The 17,479-nt window shown below is 37.6% G+C and overlaps 1 protein-coding gene across 12 annotated transcripts in view; it reads left to right on the top strand.

The window, feature by feature from the left end:
* The window catches only part of ATP8B4 (ATPase phospholipid transporting 8B4 (putative)), a 337,888-nt gene that overhangs the window by 102,794 nt on the left and 217,615 nt on the right, over window positions 1–17,479 (top strand). For all 12 annotated transcript variants that reach the window (XR_010123815.1, XM_063652222.1, XM_063652224.1 and 9 more), the window contains one exon: window positions 3,680–3,738. Coding sequence is in view for 10 of the 12 variants with exons in the window: in XM_063652222.1 (XP_063508292.1) it covers window positions 3,680–3,738 (59 nt within the window). In the remaining 2 variants the exon portion in view is untranslated. The remainder of the gene's footprint in view (window positions 1–3,679; window positions 3,739–17,479) is intronic.

Here is a 17,479-nt window from a genome sequence, read left to right as displayed (position 1 = left end):
GGCAGGCTTTACTAGGGGCCAAGTTGGCTATAGTTGCTGTAGAGGGGCAGAGCTCTTCCTTCTCAGGCCTGAATACCCACTCTTGGTTTCCTTCCCTGACGTGTTGCCTACTCTCTTTGTGGGCAAAGAAGGGGGTGTGGGAAATCCCAACTGGTTCAGTTATTTTTTTAATTACTCTAAGGTGGTAATATAATTTATCATCAAATGGAGACACTTTTGAGAATGAAAGGGGAACCTATCAATTATTTTGACAAGATAATAGGCATAACCTGGGCCTGTCACCCTGTCCATAACATACTCTCAATCTTCATATTTACTGACTCTGAATTTAGAGCTGCTCTGGGCTTATTGGGAAGATAACTCTTCTAATTCTTTTGGCTAGAGTTATTTCTATCTTTTTTCTCCCAGTCAAAATGATCTCATCTGCTTTCTATTTTATTCTCTAGGCTTTCTTCAAAATTTATGAACCTCTGCTAGCCACTGCTCTTGTTTTCCAGCACTGTTATGTTTTCAATCTTAAAAAATGTTTTCTGTAATTTCAGAGGGACCTGAGAAAGAAGGGAGGAAAAAGACAGACTTAACTTGCCATCTTAAACCGGAAGCTCTTTTAGCTCTTTTAGTCCACTTTAAACATGCTGGCTTACTATATTTTATACATCCTTATATATTGCCTTACTCCTTTTTGGAACTGGACAAATTCAGTGATAATTGTGCAGGTGTGAGCTCACACTGGTAAATCATCAACCCCTTGGTGACTAGTTTCCTTTCATTCCTCTTACATGTGGAAGGATCCCATGATGCCTATGAAGTATTAGGCATTAGGTCATTGAACCTCTGAGCCATTCTCAATGGGAATAGTTATGGGGGATTTGTTTTCAGCGTCCTCTTTTTCCGGATGTGGTTTATTGCCAAAAGGTATTATATCCCCTCATACACTGTGGTAGCACAGAGAAGAAAGTTAATTCCTGCAAAGATAATTCAGTTGTAGCATAGTCAGGTTAAAGACAGAAAACTGTAGCAATTTAGAACCAAAGCCAGTATTTTGCAGAACTTAATGAAGGGATGCTAAATTTTCTGCCAGAATTAATCCAGGAAGACTTAGTTCAGAAAGATGATAATTAATAGGAGTAACAGAGACAAAGATTAAGACTTATTAAGAAGGATTTAGAAACAAAAGTGGGCTTCCTGGCTCTAATCAGGTTTTGGGGGATGAGAGCAATTGGGATACCTGAAAGAAGATCCAAACTGACCTACCATAGAAACTACTTGGCTGCTTTGGGAATGGACTAGTCCCTATCCTTGTGGAGTATGGTTACATGGAGATGCTGGACAGGATGGTTTCTTTTTTTTCTTTTTTTTTTGAGATGGAGTCTTGCTCTGTCTCCAGGCTGGAGTGCAGTGGTGTAATCTTGGCTCACTGCAACCTCCGCCTCCCAGGTTCAGGTGATTTTCCTGCCTCAGCCTCCTGAGTAGCTGGGACTACAGGCACGTGCCACCACGCCCAGCTAATTTTTGTATTTTTAGTAGAGATGGGGTTTCACCATGTTGGCCAGGATGGTCTCGATCCCTTGACCTTGTGATCCACCTGCCTCAGCCTCCCAAAGTGCTGGGATTACAGGCGTGAGCCACCACACCCAGCCCAGGATAGTTTCTGTGTGGCTCACAGAGTCAAGATTCTGGTGTTTGGAGTGGGTAAAATTAGGTACAGAACTATAGAATTCTACTCTTGGGTGTGCTTCATATAAATGTGAAATTTTAGAAGGATCATCATCTGAATGTATATGAAACAAGCTAAAGCCAATTAATATATGATTAATATATCTGATTTTTGTTTTGCTGCTATAATCTATAAATTACATGCAGCATACCAGTGGTCCAGGTTAACCTTTTGCCATGCAGACAGAGCCCTTGCTCCTACCATCCCAGTAACATTTTTTTGCTTTCCTGTCAGCAATTTTACTACTTCTGGGTTATGGTGATGTTACATAAATAAGTTATCTAGCTTTTTAAAGAATTTAGGTTCCCTCACCTTTCAAAGTACCACTTTGGGATTTGATGTTTTAATTCTTTGTTGGGGCATCAGCAAGAAAGACAGGATGGTGCTTTTTAGCCAGGGTTTGAGGTGTTTCCTTCAGGTGAGTGGGTGCTTGAGAGGTTGCTTCCTGGTGGATTCTGGATTTCAAAGTTATAGGTTAGGAGCAAACCCATTTAGGTATCATCAACTGTTGACACCAGTCCAATATTGTTCTTATCAGCAATTAGTTGAGCCGGACTAGAAAACAGGAACCATCACAGAAACCTGGCTTTATTAGATAGGCAAGAGGGAAACCATGCAGGTGGTTACTGGACAGACAAAACACCCTACAAATGGTAGAAACCCAGTCATAACCAAAGACAGAGTGTCATTTTTCAGGAGCGGTCCTTAGAGGTGACCTTCAGTCTTGGGAGTTGAACCACTAGGGCTACAGAGAGATTCTGCCTGCACTTTTGGAAAAAATTTGTTCTTACAATTCACGGTGCCTGGCATTCAAGTGGTGGGTGCTAAAATATATTCCTTCCTTCCTTCTCTCCCTCTTCATCTACCTCATTATCTCCCTCATTTTCCTCATCTCCCTTCTGCTTCCAGCTCTTCTTTTCACTTTTCTTTTGCTCTTCCCTCCTCCATCCCCAACACGTGTCTCCAAGTTACTTTCCACCATCCAGTCTCCTTTATCTCTGGTTGTAAGTGCCTTGTCTAAACTCAGACTCTTACTGCAATCCCTCCACCTTTTACCACCTGTCACCTACCCAGTTGGAGCATTATGGAATTAAGGGAATTTAATGGTGAGAGGGTCAAGTCATTCGCCATGAGAGTCCAGCATTGACATCTGGTGGTTACCTTGCTGACTCTTTTCTCATAGCTTTCATCATTCCATCCTAAATCTTTGGTCAACTCTGGAAGTACCTCTTCAGTAAACATGGAGCAAGAGCTTGCTACCCTTACTACTAAACTTGTTCTGCTGGTGTTTCTGGGGCACTGTCTTATCTTGCCCTCTGCAAATTTTTATTCTGCACTGTCATAATCTTTAGGTTTATTGTCCTTTTTATATTATTTTTTGTACTGGTGTTGGCATTTGCTTTCAGAAGAGATTTTATTCTTTGGTCACTTCCAGCTAAGGGCAGCTCTCAGTCTCCTGATTATGTGTCATTCCTCTTAATATGCCTGGGCTGCTTACAGATATCACCTTTGGTTCTAAGACCATAAGGTCAGTGACCTCACTGGCCACTTCTGTATGTTTTTTTTGGCTATGTTATATTTTGTGACTTTGTAGCAACAAACCCCGCAAAGCATTCCTTGCCAGGATGCATCTGACTTTGTCAGCTCCTTCTCTTAGGAACCACTTGAAGTTAAGAGAAGGGGTCTTTGCGGTGCTGAAGATACATAGAAATTGGAGACACATAATGTTTTGCTTTATGGTTGGCATCAGGAGGACAATGAGAAACATTGTAGCTTTCCATTTTGGGACTTTCCAACACATGTTCCAACATGTACACTGGAAAAAGCCAATACCCTTCAAATTTGAAAGAAAAGAATTCTTGCAGCCTTAACAACAAAGCAACCTAAGTTATGTTGTTTTAATGAGTTATTTGTTTCTGTGGACCTACAATTTAACTTCATACCTGATTTCTCTCTCTTTAGAAGTGGAACGGATAGTGAAAGCCAATGACCGTGAATATAATGAAAAGTTCCAGTATGCGGTGAGTGAAACACACATAACACATACATACTGGGATAGGTCTTACCTAAAGACAGTGGGATGCATGTCTTCTAGAACTTTATGACTTCACCAAAAACTTCCTTCATTGGCCCATTTTGACAGCAAGGTGACATATGTTTCTATAAATACAGATCTTAGTAATGTTTACAAACGTATTTCTCTCCCACTAAGAGTAGTTGGTATGCTTATTGTCATGGGAAGATGATAAAATCTCTTCTTTCTCAAGAATTGATGTTTAGCTCATTTGGTGGGATACATAGGAATAATATGAAAATGGACCTTTTTGGTAGCACTTAGTGATGGATGTAGTGATGTTAGCTAGTGGTTGATGAATGGCATTTGAGGGATTTTCTCTAAGCAATGCAGGCTGAATGTGGAAAAATATATGTAAGATAAAGAAATGCCACACCATTCTGGAAGACAGTGTGGCAATTCCTCAGGGATCTAGAACCAGAAATACTATTTGACCCAGCAGTCCCATTACTGGGTATATACCCAAAGGATTATAAATAATTTTACTATAAAGACACATGCACATGTATGTTTATTGCAACACTGTTCTCAATAGCAAAGACTTGGAACCAACCTAAATGCCCACGATTTGGGCATAGACTGGATAAAGAAAATGTGGCACATATACACCATGGAATACTATGCACCCATAAAAAAGAATGAGTTCATGTCATTTGCTGCAGGGACATGGATGAAGTTGGAAACCATCATTCTCAGCAAACTAACACAGGAACAGAAAACCAAACACTGCATGTTCTCACTCTTAAGTGGGAGTTGAACAATGAGAACACATGGACACAGGGAGGGGAACATCACACAGTGGAGCCTGTCGGGGGCTAGGGAGCTAGGGGAGGGATAGCATTAGGAGAAATACCTAATGTAGATGACGGGCTGATGGGTGCAGCAAACCACCATGGCACGTGTATACCTCTGTAACAAACCTGCACATTCTGCACGTGTCCCAGAAGGTAAAAAAAAAAATATATATATACACATATATATGCGTATATATATAATGTGTGTGTGTGTGTATATATATATATATATATAGAGAGAGAGAGAGAGAGAGAGAGAGGCCGGGCGCAGTGACTCATGCCTGTAATCCCAACACTAGTTTGGGAGGCCAAGGTGGGCAGATCACAAGGTCAGGAGTTCAAGACCAGCCTGGCGAATATGGTGAAACCCCATCTCTATTAAAAATACAAAAGTTAGGCATGATGGTGGGCACCTGTAGTCCCAGCTACTCGGGAGGCTGAGGCAGGAGAATTGCTTGAACCCAGGAGGTGGAGGTTGCAGTGAGCCAAGATCGCACCATTGCGCTCACTCCAGCCTGGGTGACAGAGGGAGACTCCGTCTCAAAAGGAAAAAAAAAAAAAAAAAAAAAGATAAAGTTCCCAGGTCCTGAATGATTGTATTTACAGAATGATTACATGTGTGGGCTTTAGGCTTGTACTGAACAGTTTATTGTAAGTGAGGATTTTTTTCATTGACATAACGAATATTTATGGAATATCTACTAAGTGACTGGCACTGTCGTAAGCTACAGTGGTGAACAACTTCATGAATTACATCATGGGCCTTCATAAAGATCTTATTCTTCTATGACTCTATCTAAGTTGCTACCCGGAATCTTTTATAAGCTCTAAGATAGAAAACTGGTAGAGTTGTTTCTGTAGGTGATATGTGGCCTATAAAACCTGTTATATGATTGAGTTTACCAACACATTTAATGAAAGAAAGTCTCAATTCAAAGAGGGGTTTGATGGCTATTAAAGCATAGACATATGAGAGTCCCAGGGGCAAACTTTGGCAGTGTCCATTAGGTACCAACTAGAAGAGAGAGAATTTTGGTCAATGGAGTTTTTTGTGTGTTGTTCCTGTTGGCAGATCTTTCCCATATATGGAGATGAATGCATTGGGCTATTATAGCTGATTAATTATTAATTAATCATTAACTGATTAATATTATGTATTAATATTTAGGAAAGATATTAATATTTAGGAGAGGTAGCTAAAATTTCTTTTTTCATGCCGTGCTAGTCATGCAAACTTGTGATTATAATTTGATTTTCAATGTAGGTTTCACTGTAGGAATTCAGTATGCCACCTCCATGACAGATTTCTCATTGTAGAACAATATACTGGCATTCTGTTTTTATTCATCACCCTTGTAAGCTTGGTTAAAGTAAGTCTGCTCTTGAGACAAGAAATCCCTCTCAGGAGGCTGATCAACATGCTTCTTAGCCTGGGAGAGGGAGGGGCTATAATTCCCCAAGGTGACAAATGTCACTCTGTATGGCCTCCTGACATATGGTCATTCAGCCCTCCTGGTGAACAGCAGACTTGGCCCCATGCCTTTCCATCCATTCTATAGCCAGTCCTCCAACTGTAGAGAATGACCTCTGAAAGCCTTGACCATCAAGTCCCAAATCAGAGAGCTAGATACATGTATATTTAAGACCTTGAGAAAAATACCCAGCAATAACTAATCTGCTATGGGGTAATTATGCATTTAAGTACTTGGCTGCGTTCACTTGTTTTCCAATATGTAACAAGTATTTTCCTTCTGTGAGTAGTAACCCTATAAGGAAAGCCTTATTTCGTTTGTGCCTTGTAAAATGATACGTTCTTTTCAATTTACAATTATTTTTGCTTAATTAATGGAATATTGTAGACTCACAGAGAAGCATGGGGAATAACAACATACCATTTGCCTACCACCCATATTGAATAGATGTTAACAATTTGCCATTGCTTCAGATCTTTCTTTGTTTTAAAAGTCATAAAATGCTAATGATATCAACATGATTTTCTCTTGAGCTTTCATATTGAACAAAAGCACGCACATGTGTGGCTGTGGCTCTTCTGTTGGGTTTCCTAATAATCACAAGGCAGTAGAGGAGTGTCCTGTGGCTACAGCAGATTGAACAAGGTAGCTCCATCTCTGAGTTAAAACATACCAAGATGGGCTGGGCACAGTGATTCACGCCTGTAATCCCAGAACTTTGGGAGGCCGAGGCGGGTGGATCACGAGGTCAGGAGTTCGAGACCAGCCTGGCCAATATGGTGAAACCCTGTCTATACTAAAAATACAAAAATTACCCGGTGTGGTGGTGTATGCCTGTAGTCCAGCTACACAAGAGGCTGAGGCAGAAGAATTGCTTGAACCTGGAAGGCGGAGGTTGCAGTGAGCCAAGATTGTGCCACTGCACTCCAGCTTGGGCGACAGAGTGAGACTCCATGTCAAAAACCAAACAAAACACAAAACAAAAAACCAAGATAAAAACAAAATCCACTATGGGTTGGCAAAACCAAGAGTGACAGCAAAAGTGGAGAAAGAAAACTACAGAGCAGAGAGGGGCACAGATATCCTAGATTAAAGGACTTCCACTGTGACTCAGAGGGAATGAGCACCTGCCATGCTCTTAGAAGGAGCATGGGACCCCCAACTACACCTAGGTGGTGTTGCCTTGGTTTGGGAACACCCAAAAGGATGCCTGGCCATGCAGTGAACTGTGGAGCCTCTCTCAGCCTCAGTCTATTCTGCTATATGTTGGGGATAATCAAAGTACCTATTTAATACAGTTATTGTAAGGAGTAAAGTAGAATAAAATACAACAACCCTATGAGCTAGTCTAAGTAGAGCTGGGATTTGAACCTATGCCTATCTGATTTTAAGCTTTTTTTTTTTTTTAAACCCCTAAATGGAATATCCTTTTAAGAAAGGCAGCATTCTGGTGTCTTTGCTCAGTCTTGCCCAGCTTTAAAGAATATCACTCCAGATGGAAATAAGTTTGGAGAAACTTCAACATATCCCAGGGAGAGTGCTAATAATAATTAATAAAGATAGTGATAATGATAGCTTAAAACAGGTAGGGCTCACCATATGAAAGGCGTGGTTCTAAGCACTCTACTATATTAAACTTATTTAATCTTATAACTAGTCCACGAAATACTCTTATTTCTTACTTTTTTATTATCTTTTTTTAATATATGAAAATGTTAAGCCATTGAAATCTCACTTAGGTGACTTGCTCAGGGTCACACAGATAATAGCTCACATCCATACAGCTTTAACCCAACTGTGTACCAGGTGCTTCGAACATATTTCAGTCTTCCACAAAACTTGCTGAGATGAAGATGGGGCTCCATTTAGTAACTTGTCTAAGTCATGCAACTAAAAGGTAACAAAGCTGGAATTCTAATGCAGATTGGCCAGATTCTAAAACCTATATTTTTTTTCATGATGTCATGTGGCTCTTTTGAGCATCTTGGAAAACAAACAAAATACAAATAAAACAAAAAACCAATCAACCAACCAAACAACAACAACAACAACAAAACAAACCCTAATCACTTTGCCTTTTCTCACATAACCACTGGTAAAGTTCTTATATTCTAAAGATAAAGGTAGATAAAGGAGATACACAATTTTACAATCTGAGGCTAAGAGTGGCCTTAAATATTACCCTGGGCTTTTGTAGGTAAGAATTTAGGAGAAAAATTTACAGATAGCTCTGATAAATTGTGCGATTTCCAGAAACATTAAGCCCGATCAGACAAACTTTTTTCCTGGAAGGTTGGCAGAAGATACTTCAATACCTCGAGAACCTTCGTTTATCAACAAACTCTAAAGCTGCAAATCAAATTATAGGACATAGCACAGGCTTAAAAATGATCAAAAGCACTTTTGAGAAATAAAGGGTTTAGAAAATAAAAGATAAGGTTAATGATTCTAAGTCAAATTAATTTGTAAATTAGACATGGTATTGTGACAACTGGAAGGTAAAAACATCAAATTACAAGAGGGATTTAGACTGCCAAAATGTGTAAGACAAAATGGGATTGAAGAGTGGAGGGAAAGTGAGCCAAGTGCTAGAATTATTATTCTCATTAGAAAGGAGTTCAATGTTTTCTTGGTTAATAATAGGAATGAATAATAGAAGTAGAAAACAGTTGTTTTAAAATATGTTAATGTTAGTAATGGTTAAAAGAAAAATTGTGAGTGAGCCAAACAGCCAGACTCATTCCTGTTAAAAGGATTTCAGAGTGAATGGTAGAAGTGGTGAAAACAGTTGAAGTTGTATTAAAATGTATTAATGTTAAAAGATCAGAAAAAGTGTTAGTTTAATTATAGCTATTTTCTGATTTTGTTTAAAAGTTCAAAAAGATGATGATGGAAAGCACTGGTTCCCATTGGTTCTTGTCCTCTCACTCTCTGTCACATAGGCCCAGGCTTGAGCTATCCCCATTCAATTCTCTTGAACTTTAACAGAATTTGAGAAGGGAGATTAACTTATTTGAGTGATGAGAAACTTATCCTGCCTCAAACTCAGAAACTTCAGTAAAGCCAAAACACTTAATAAATTTTATCTGAATATATTTAATGCACAAGGGTAGATGGGCAGTTTTTAAAGGATTTTTTTTCCTGAGTGGAGTTATTGATCCCATTTAGGAAGTGCATAGGCTTATGTAAATTGATGAAGATTTAACCAGTAGTTTTACATGCTTAGAAAGAAAGAGTCCCACCTAAAAATTATGATTCTAATGCTGTAGTTTATTCCTAGAATCTGCAAATGCCTTGTTGATATCCTAGTTATTGGATGAAATCTATTTGCTGCTCCCATGATTTTTTGTGGTTGGTAAAACAATGTCCATTTGGATTTTCCAAAGTGTCCATTCAGTGCAATAGTATGGTTGAGTGCCTCCAACTCCCAGCAGTCAGTGCTACAATCACACCACTAAGGCTCCCTGCAACATGAACTCCTTTTATTTCCCTCCTGCGCATTTAAACAGGACTTTGTACATTTCCACAGTCAGCAAACTTCTCTCTCCTCTTAACTCAGAATCTAAGTGGTTGAGAGTAGAGTAGAAAAATATGGTTCACTATCATTCTCAGTGTGTGAGCCGAGATGGTCACTGGGCCTCTTTAGGCCCACATCATAATAATGTATCTGTGTTTCTCTGAGAAAAGACTGGCTTAACAGGAAAATTTCATGTTCCTGTGTGTGGGGTGCATAGACCATTCATTGTCCCCTTTTCTTTAATAGAAATAAAAATAATTTTCAAAATTTAATATTGACAACATACCCGCTCTATACCTAGCAACATGTATGTTTGTTGCCTTTTCCTCATTTATTTTCCAAACAGTATTTGAGGCAATGTACAAAAAGCATATAAAGGTCAAAGGCATAACAATACATGAAGGAGCTAGTGTAGGCAGAGTATGTTTAGGTGGGCCCCAAAGTGCATGCTACAGGACCTGCCTGCTTAGACTAGCAGTGTGTTGAGTGCTACTGGAGCTATTAAGAAAGGGAGTACAAATTCTGCTTTCTACCTTCAAGGAGCAAATATAATCTACTCAGGAAGAGAAGCCCAGCACACTAGATTGAAACTAATAATAGGTAAGAATGAAAAGGTACTGCAAAATTCTAATTTTGTGATGTGGCCTGTAAATGCTAGGGAAAGGAGAGCTCAAAGTACACGAAAGTGTTTGGGGAAGTTTTGCCAGAGGAAATGGGAAATGATTCCTGCCTTGTTTGTTTATTTGTACCACCAGTGTTAGCAAGGAGAGGCAGGAGCAAAAGCCTGTATTTGGACCTTAGACTACAGGCTAGGAGAAGTGACAGTATGTCATGAGGAATTATGGTTTGGGTAGGTGAGACCAGACTATTTAAAAAAAGAGTTTAAACATGAGGTAATTGGCTGTCAGGAGCTAGGGAGTCACAAAGTGAAAAGGGATTTCATTTGCCTTCCATATAAAATAGGCCAAATCCCCACATGGAAATGGCCAGGTTAACACAGAACGTAAGTTGGGTGTGGTGGGAGCTGTAGATTTAGGAATATCGGCTGGAAGGAGACGCTTTAAGCTAGGAGAGAAGTGGGGTTTGTTAAGCAGTGATGGAACTTGCTAAATGTGAGGTATGGGCTGGAAACTCAGTTTGTTAGAGAGTTGGAGGGAAAGAACTTAAGAAGGAACAGAGGACAGCAAGGATTGAAGTGAACGAAGAGAGGACAGTGGAAGAAAGTGTTAAGGAAGGGAACGTCTCAGGAAAGAAGGAGTGGTGAACAGGTCTAATGGTAGGTGCCTATGAGGTTAAGAACTAAGGGAAAACAACTTTAATAGAAGGAAGTAACTGGAGGACCTCAAGAAAGCCGTTTTAATTTTTTAAGAAAGTTGAGGTTTGAAAGTCAGAGGGCGAGAAAAAAACCCACAAACTGTAAAAAAAAAAGAAAGAGGGAGTGGGGTAGAGCTAATTCAATTAATAGCTTGCAATAAAGAGAAGAGAAACAGTATAAAAGCTTTTAGGCTGACTGAAATTTGGTCAACCATTTTTAAAATCAATCTTTTCACATATTTTGGCTTTTTAGGTATGTATTTAAAATCCATGGAAAGGTAAAACTCCATAAATATTTTCTTTGGGAGACTCTTGGGATGTCACCGTGTTGAAACACATCCCCAGACTGATGGGACATTTGGGTCTCTCTTCTTCTTGAGAAGCATAGCTGTACTGTCCACATGATGCAGATCCTCACCTATAGGGCTGATGACCAGATGCACCAACTGAAGAGTACAGATGATGACAAGCAGTGTGACACGTTGGAATTAGTCATGGAAAGCACCAGTAACTTGCATTTGTTATGGGTTTCTGGTTGTTAGTTTTTGCTTTTTTGTATTGGGGCATCACCATAGTAACAGTGGCTTTTTAGCAAACATTGAAAATGGCTTCTGTTTTGTGTGCTGTTAATATCTGTGTATGTTATTCTAAGTTTGACATGGCAAAGGTTTTAATTTCTTCTTTATAAATAATTTACTTGTAGGAGAAAATATATTTTTTGGATATCTCTCAAAATCATTTTCTTTCTGGATTCAAGAGTATAAAAGCATAAATATTTTTTATCTTTTTGACATCTGATTTGTTTAAATAGTGTTATTCTTTGGCTAAGCATTCATCTGGTTTCTTGTTTCCCTAATTTAGTTTGCCTGTTTTAATCTTTTTTCTTTTTCTGGCCTCTGAATTTCTATTCCTAAATGTTCTAAAATAGCACATTAAAGTAATTAAAGAATCTAGGAAAGTTCTCTGAGGTATTTGTTTGTTATTTACCTGTTCCAGGCTTGAGATAATTTCAGCATCCTCATAAACTAGTTCCCATTCCATCTGCTTTGAGAAGTAAATTTTAAGTTAAAAAAAATACAGATTTGGCTTATTTATTTATTTTTATTTTTACTTTCTTCACTGCAATGATACAAAACTGAAAAGTATGCAAGCAATATGTAATTGGAATTATAAGAGTTAAAATGAGCAATTTTTGATGGTAGAATTTTGCTGTATTATAGCTTGGCTGTAATGGAATAAATTTAAGATTGAGAAATGAAAAGATTACATAGAAGAGTAAGTTACTTGTGAAGCAGGAACTGTAAATGCAGTTTCCTTTGTTGGCAAATGGTTCATGAAAATAATCCATAAATCAACTGTGTGGATGAAATTGGGCAAGTTTAGTAACAATTGAGAGGTTAACGGAAAAAACCACTAACCCCAACGGTCTCAAAGTGGTTTTTATCTTGTTTTGCAATCTTCTTTACTGGACCAAATGGTCTGGTTCTGGGAATCTTATTGCTAAAAGATGGTAACAATCATGTTTTACATTTTGTTGTTGAAAGATCAAATCATTTATGTACCAAGGTGGCCTTAAATTCATGTCCACTATTATGAAACTAGTGCCCAGATTACTGTCACATTTTACACCTGATTTTCTATGTAGTTTCTTTTTTTTGACAAATAAAAATTGTATATATTTATAGTACACAACATGATGTTTTGAAATATGTATAAATTACAAAATGGCTAAATCGACCTGATTTACATATGCCTTATCTCACATAACATCATTTTTTTGTGATGACAACACTTAAAATCTACTCTCATAGCAATTATCAAATGATATGATTTGGATCTATGTTCCCACGAAATCTCATGTCGAATTGTAATCGCCAGTGTTGGAGGTGGGGCATAGTAGAAGGTGACTGGATTATGAGGATGAAGTTCTTATAAGTGGGTTAGCACCATCCCCTCGGTGTTGTTCTCATGATGGTGACAGTGAGTTATCCTGAGATCTGGTTGTTTAAAAGTGTGTAGCACCTCCTGCCTCTCTCTTTTGCTCCTGCTTCAGCCGTGTAAGATGTGCCTGCTTCCCCTTTGCCTTCTGCCATGATTGCAAGTTTCTTTTTTTTTTTCCTTTACACATTCTTGTGATTTTATATCTGATAGGTCTTTTATTGATAAATGTTAGATAAGTGCTGCTGGATTATAGAAAACTCTTCTACTTTCAATATTATGTAGAACAAAGAAAAGGATATAAAATATGGCTAGAATGGCTAGAATTAATACTCAAAACAATTAAAAAATTATGATCCAGCAATTCCACTCTGTATATATGTCCAAAAGAAGTAAAAGCAGGGGTTAGGAAAGATATTTATACATCCTTGTTCATTGCAGCATTATTCACAATAGCCAAAAGGTGGAAGCAACTCAAGTGTTGAATAGATTAGTGGATAAACAAAATATGGTATATATGTACAATGGAATGCTGTTTGACCACAAAAAGAATGGAGTACTGATATATGCCATAACATGGATGAACCTTGGAGATATTATATTAAGTGAAATAAGCCAGTCACAAAAAAGACAAATATTGTATGATTCTTTTTACATAAGGTTCTTAGAGTAGAGTAGTCAGATTTGTAGGGACCCAAAATTGAATGGTGGTTTCCAGGGGCTTGGGAAAGGGGAATGGGGAATAGTACTTGATAGATACAAACTTTTACTTAGGAAAGATGAAAAAGTTATGGAGATGAATGGTGCTGGACTGCACAATGCACTTATGAATGTACCTAATGCCACAGAACTGTACATTCTAAAATGGTTAAAATGGTATATTTTACCACAATTTTTAAAAACCACATAGCACCAAAAAAGAGTGAAGGAGTAAATTTCAAAAAGCTGTGTCAAGAATGATAATATAGTATGTAAGATTGCAAATTTCTTAAGGCTTTCCCAGAAGCAGAAGCCTCTATGCTTCCTGTACAGCCTACAGAACCATGAGCTAATTAAACCTCTTGTCTTTATAAATTACCAGTCTCAGGTATTTTGTTATAGTAGCATGAGGATAGACTAATACATCAAGTATACAATTTGCAGGTTTATTACAAAAGTAAGCTACTTAGGCATTAAACTTGAAAATACTTTAATACTTTAAAATGATCCAAGACTTGGGTTATATATGTGTCAATATATCTGTGTCTATTGCATGAGTGTGTGCACGGGGGTAGTGTCGTAGTTGTGAGGAAGTGTATACAGTTTTGTAAGAATGTTTTTGCTTGAATAATGAGAGACTGTTCTCAGAGGAATTAAGCAGAGGACAGCAATCAGAGTCACATGCCAAGACTGGTGATCTAAATCTCTAGCTCCTGATACCCTTGACTTGGTGTCTCTAGCAGTCCTGATTATACTGGGTTTTATGTGTCCTCCTTGGTTGTCAAGTCACATCATTATAGATGTGGCTGTTCAGGTGTCATCTAGGTATGTTATAGATGGTGACATCATTGTGTACCAATTGTCCAAAAGTTTAGGGAAGAAGGGCTTTTTTTATACAAAAGGAAAAACCTGATTTCTTAGGTACTGCAAGGAAATTAGCTTAAGTATAATACACTGTGGAATCTCAGTGTGGAATTATCCTTTAAAGCTTTTCCATTCAACTCTCTTTACAGAATTCTAACCAACTCCATATCCTGTCCGTGCTTATATTCCTCTAGAAGAGGGGACCTCATTACCTTCCCAAACAACCTTTTCTTTATTTGGGTAGTTTTAATCATTAGGTAATTTTTCCATCAATTGAGCCACATTGATATTCTCTTGCTTTATTTTCCATTGTTTTAACTTTTCTTCAGAGACCGAAGCAGAGCAAACATGTCTTCTGTTTCATGCAACAACACTTCCGATATTTGTGTTTAAAATATCAAACACAAATTCATCGAATAAACAGATCTCCAGGAAAATCACCTGCTATTCCTTTTCTTTTCAAAGAGACTCAGTTTTTCTATAACTTCTTCAAGTGGGTTCCTCCAAAGTCAAACACAATAGTCTAGAATTTATTTGACCATCTTGAAGTAGAGAAAGATTATTAATACAGTCTAAGACTGCACTATCTTTTCAGTGACTGTTGAGTCTATTAATCTCATATTAATTTTATTTTTATTGTTAATGACAAGAACCATGTCACATTTATCTCCATATCTTGCTTGTCATAGGGCTTGTTGGCACACAATAGGCACTTACTCTGTTATTAAACTATTCCTTTTATTATTATATCTATGCGAACTTTAGCATATCTCTGCATTGTCATTGATAGTTAAACAAATGGGCCAATTAAATCAGAAGCTTTAGGGGTGGAGTCCAGGCATTTTTTTTTTTTTTAAAGCTCCCCTAGTGATTCTAATGGGCAACCTGGATTAATCACTGATCTAAGTTAATAATAAAAATACTGAGCACAACACAATGAAGAACATAGCCATGCATCTTATCACTAGAGACCTCCCTATAGGTTGCTGTTGGGCCATTAATCATTACGTCTTGTTTACTTAACTAGTTCCAATTTCTATAATGAACTGTCCTTGCTGGCAGCCCAATTTTTGTTTAATTATGTGGTAATATTGCTCTCTGTCTTAATAAGCAGAAAGGCTTTTTTTTTTTTTTAAAGACATCTATTATAGTGCTGGTTTAGATTACTTCTACATGTATGGAAGCAGAAGGATAGAATGAATAACTGAACTTTGAAGATTCCTCCCCAAGTCATATTATTCCTATGATTCTTGCAAACCACTTAGTACCATGTGTGGTATTTCAAAGACTCTTGTAGACTCAATATCACAAAAATGCCATTGTCCTAAGAAAGACGTTTTTGAGGTTAGAAGCACAAATGAACTGAACTTCTTTACAATGCTTTGCAGAAAAAGAAATGCTTTTTTAGGTGAGAAAACAAGCTAAAGGAATATTTGATTTTTTTTCTCCCTTGCATTCTGATATGAGAAAATTAATAAACTGCATGTTGTGCTAAGTAATGTGAAAAATCTATATTTGTGCTAATGCCTATCTTTCTATGGCAAAAGGACTTCTATAGGTTATGTACTGAAAATTATTGTGATGCATCATTAATTATGAAAAATTATATTAGCTCATGTTATTTTCTCATAAGTGGAATTGTCTTCCTCTCATATATTATTTTGTATTTTTTCCAATTGGGTTTATCAGCCATGTTGTGTTGGACTGTTCTTGCATTGCCATAAAGAAGTACCTGAGACTGGGTAATTTATAAGAAAAGAGGATTAATTGGCTCGGTTCTACAAGGCTGTACAGGAAGCACAGCAGCATCTGCTTCTGGGGAGGCTTCAGGAAGCCTCCAATCATAGTAGAAGGTGAAGGGGGAACAGGCACATCACATGGTGAAAGCGGGAGCAAGAGAGTGAGTGGGAAGGTGACATACACTTTTAAATGACAAGATCTCACTAGAACTCAGTCACTATTGTAAGGACAGTACCAAGGGGGATGGTGCTAAGCCATCCCTGAGAAACTGCCCTCATGATCCAATCACCTCCCACTAGGCCCCACCTCCAACACTGGAGATTACATTTCAATATGAGACTTGGGTGGGGGCACACATCCAAACTATATCACATGTATTGAGTAATTCTTGCTCATCACTTTGTTAAATGCTCTAGACACTTAAAAACGTATAAGGTCTCAGTCCTTCAGGAAGTCTTGGAATTTTGAGATTATTTCACATGCATAAATGAAATAACAGTATAAGACATTACAAAGTTAAGTATGAAAATGAATGGTGTTAGCTTATAATAAACATTTTCACTGTATCTGGGTAAGGAAGACAATTTTCTAGGAAGAGATAAATGCATTTCTTTTCTTAAAGTTGTTCATATTGATAATAAATGTCTTTCAAAGAGAATGAAAGAATGGTAAAATACCATGTTTCATTTATGTAGTGTAAAAATGACCTGACTTGGCTTGAAAACTTCCCAGCTTGCACTATACTTTGAATCCCTGTCTGGATTTGGGGAACCATTTGGCTACTCAAAAAGCCAAGTGCCAGTCACATATAAGTAGATCTAAACCTAAACTGACTGAAGGTGATGAGCTCACTGAAAAGTACTTCCAGGGTATACTGGAATTGAATGCTTTAAATATGAAAAGCAGTTAATTTTTTTTGTTTCTTTAATTCAAATGTGACTTTTATATAGGCTTATTAAAATCAATAAGATATTTTGACATTGGAATAGTTTTGAATTTATGTTTTATCAACAAATAGTTATTACTAAATTCCTGAAACCATTCAGGGCCTGTATGCTATTGCCTGTGCAAATGATACCTGTGTACTTTGGGATGTACATTTTTTAAAAATAAGAATATGTTTGATCCCTATTCCTTTTCCTCAGCCTGTTGTGCTCCTTCTTGCTTCCACATACCTGTGGAATTTCCTCCATAATTCCTTTGTTTTCCAACTTGACGCTTGATCTGACCTTTTTATTTTCCAGAGCTTAAATTGAAAATGGAGGGAAAAAAATCTGATTTTTCACTGATTTTTTTTTTATATCCAATATACTTTTCTTAAAGGATTGAAAACGAAGTCCAGAAAAATAT

Source organism: Pongo pygmaeus, chromosome 16 (assembly GCF_028885625.2).
Source record: "Pongo pygmaeus isolate AG05252 chromosome 16, NHGRI_mPonPyg2-v2.0_pri, whole genome shotgun sequence".
NCBI classification, from domain to species: Eukaryota; Metazoa; Chordata; class Mammalia; order Primates; family Hominidae; genus Pongo; species Pongo pygmaeus.
The sequence above is the reverse complement of the archived record's forward strand: the minus strand, read 5'-3'. Positions and strand labels throughout refer to the sequence as shown.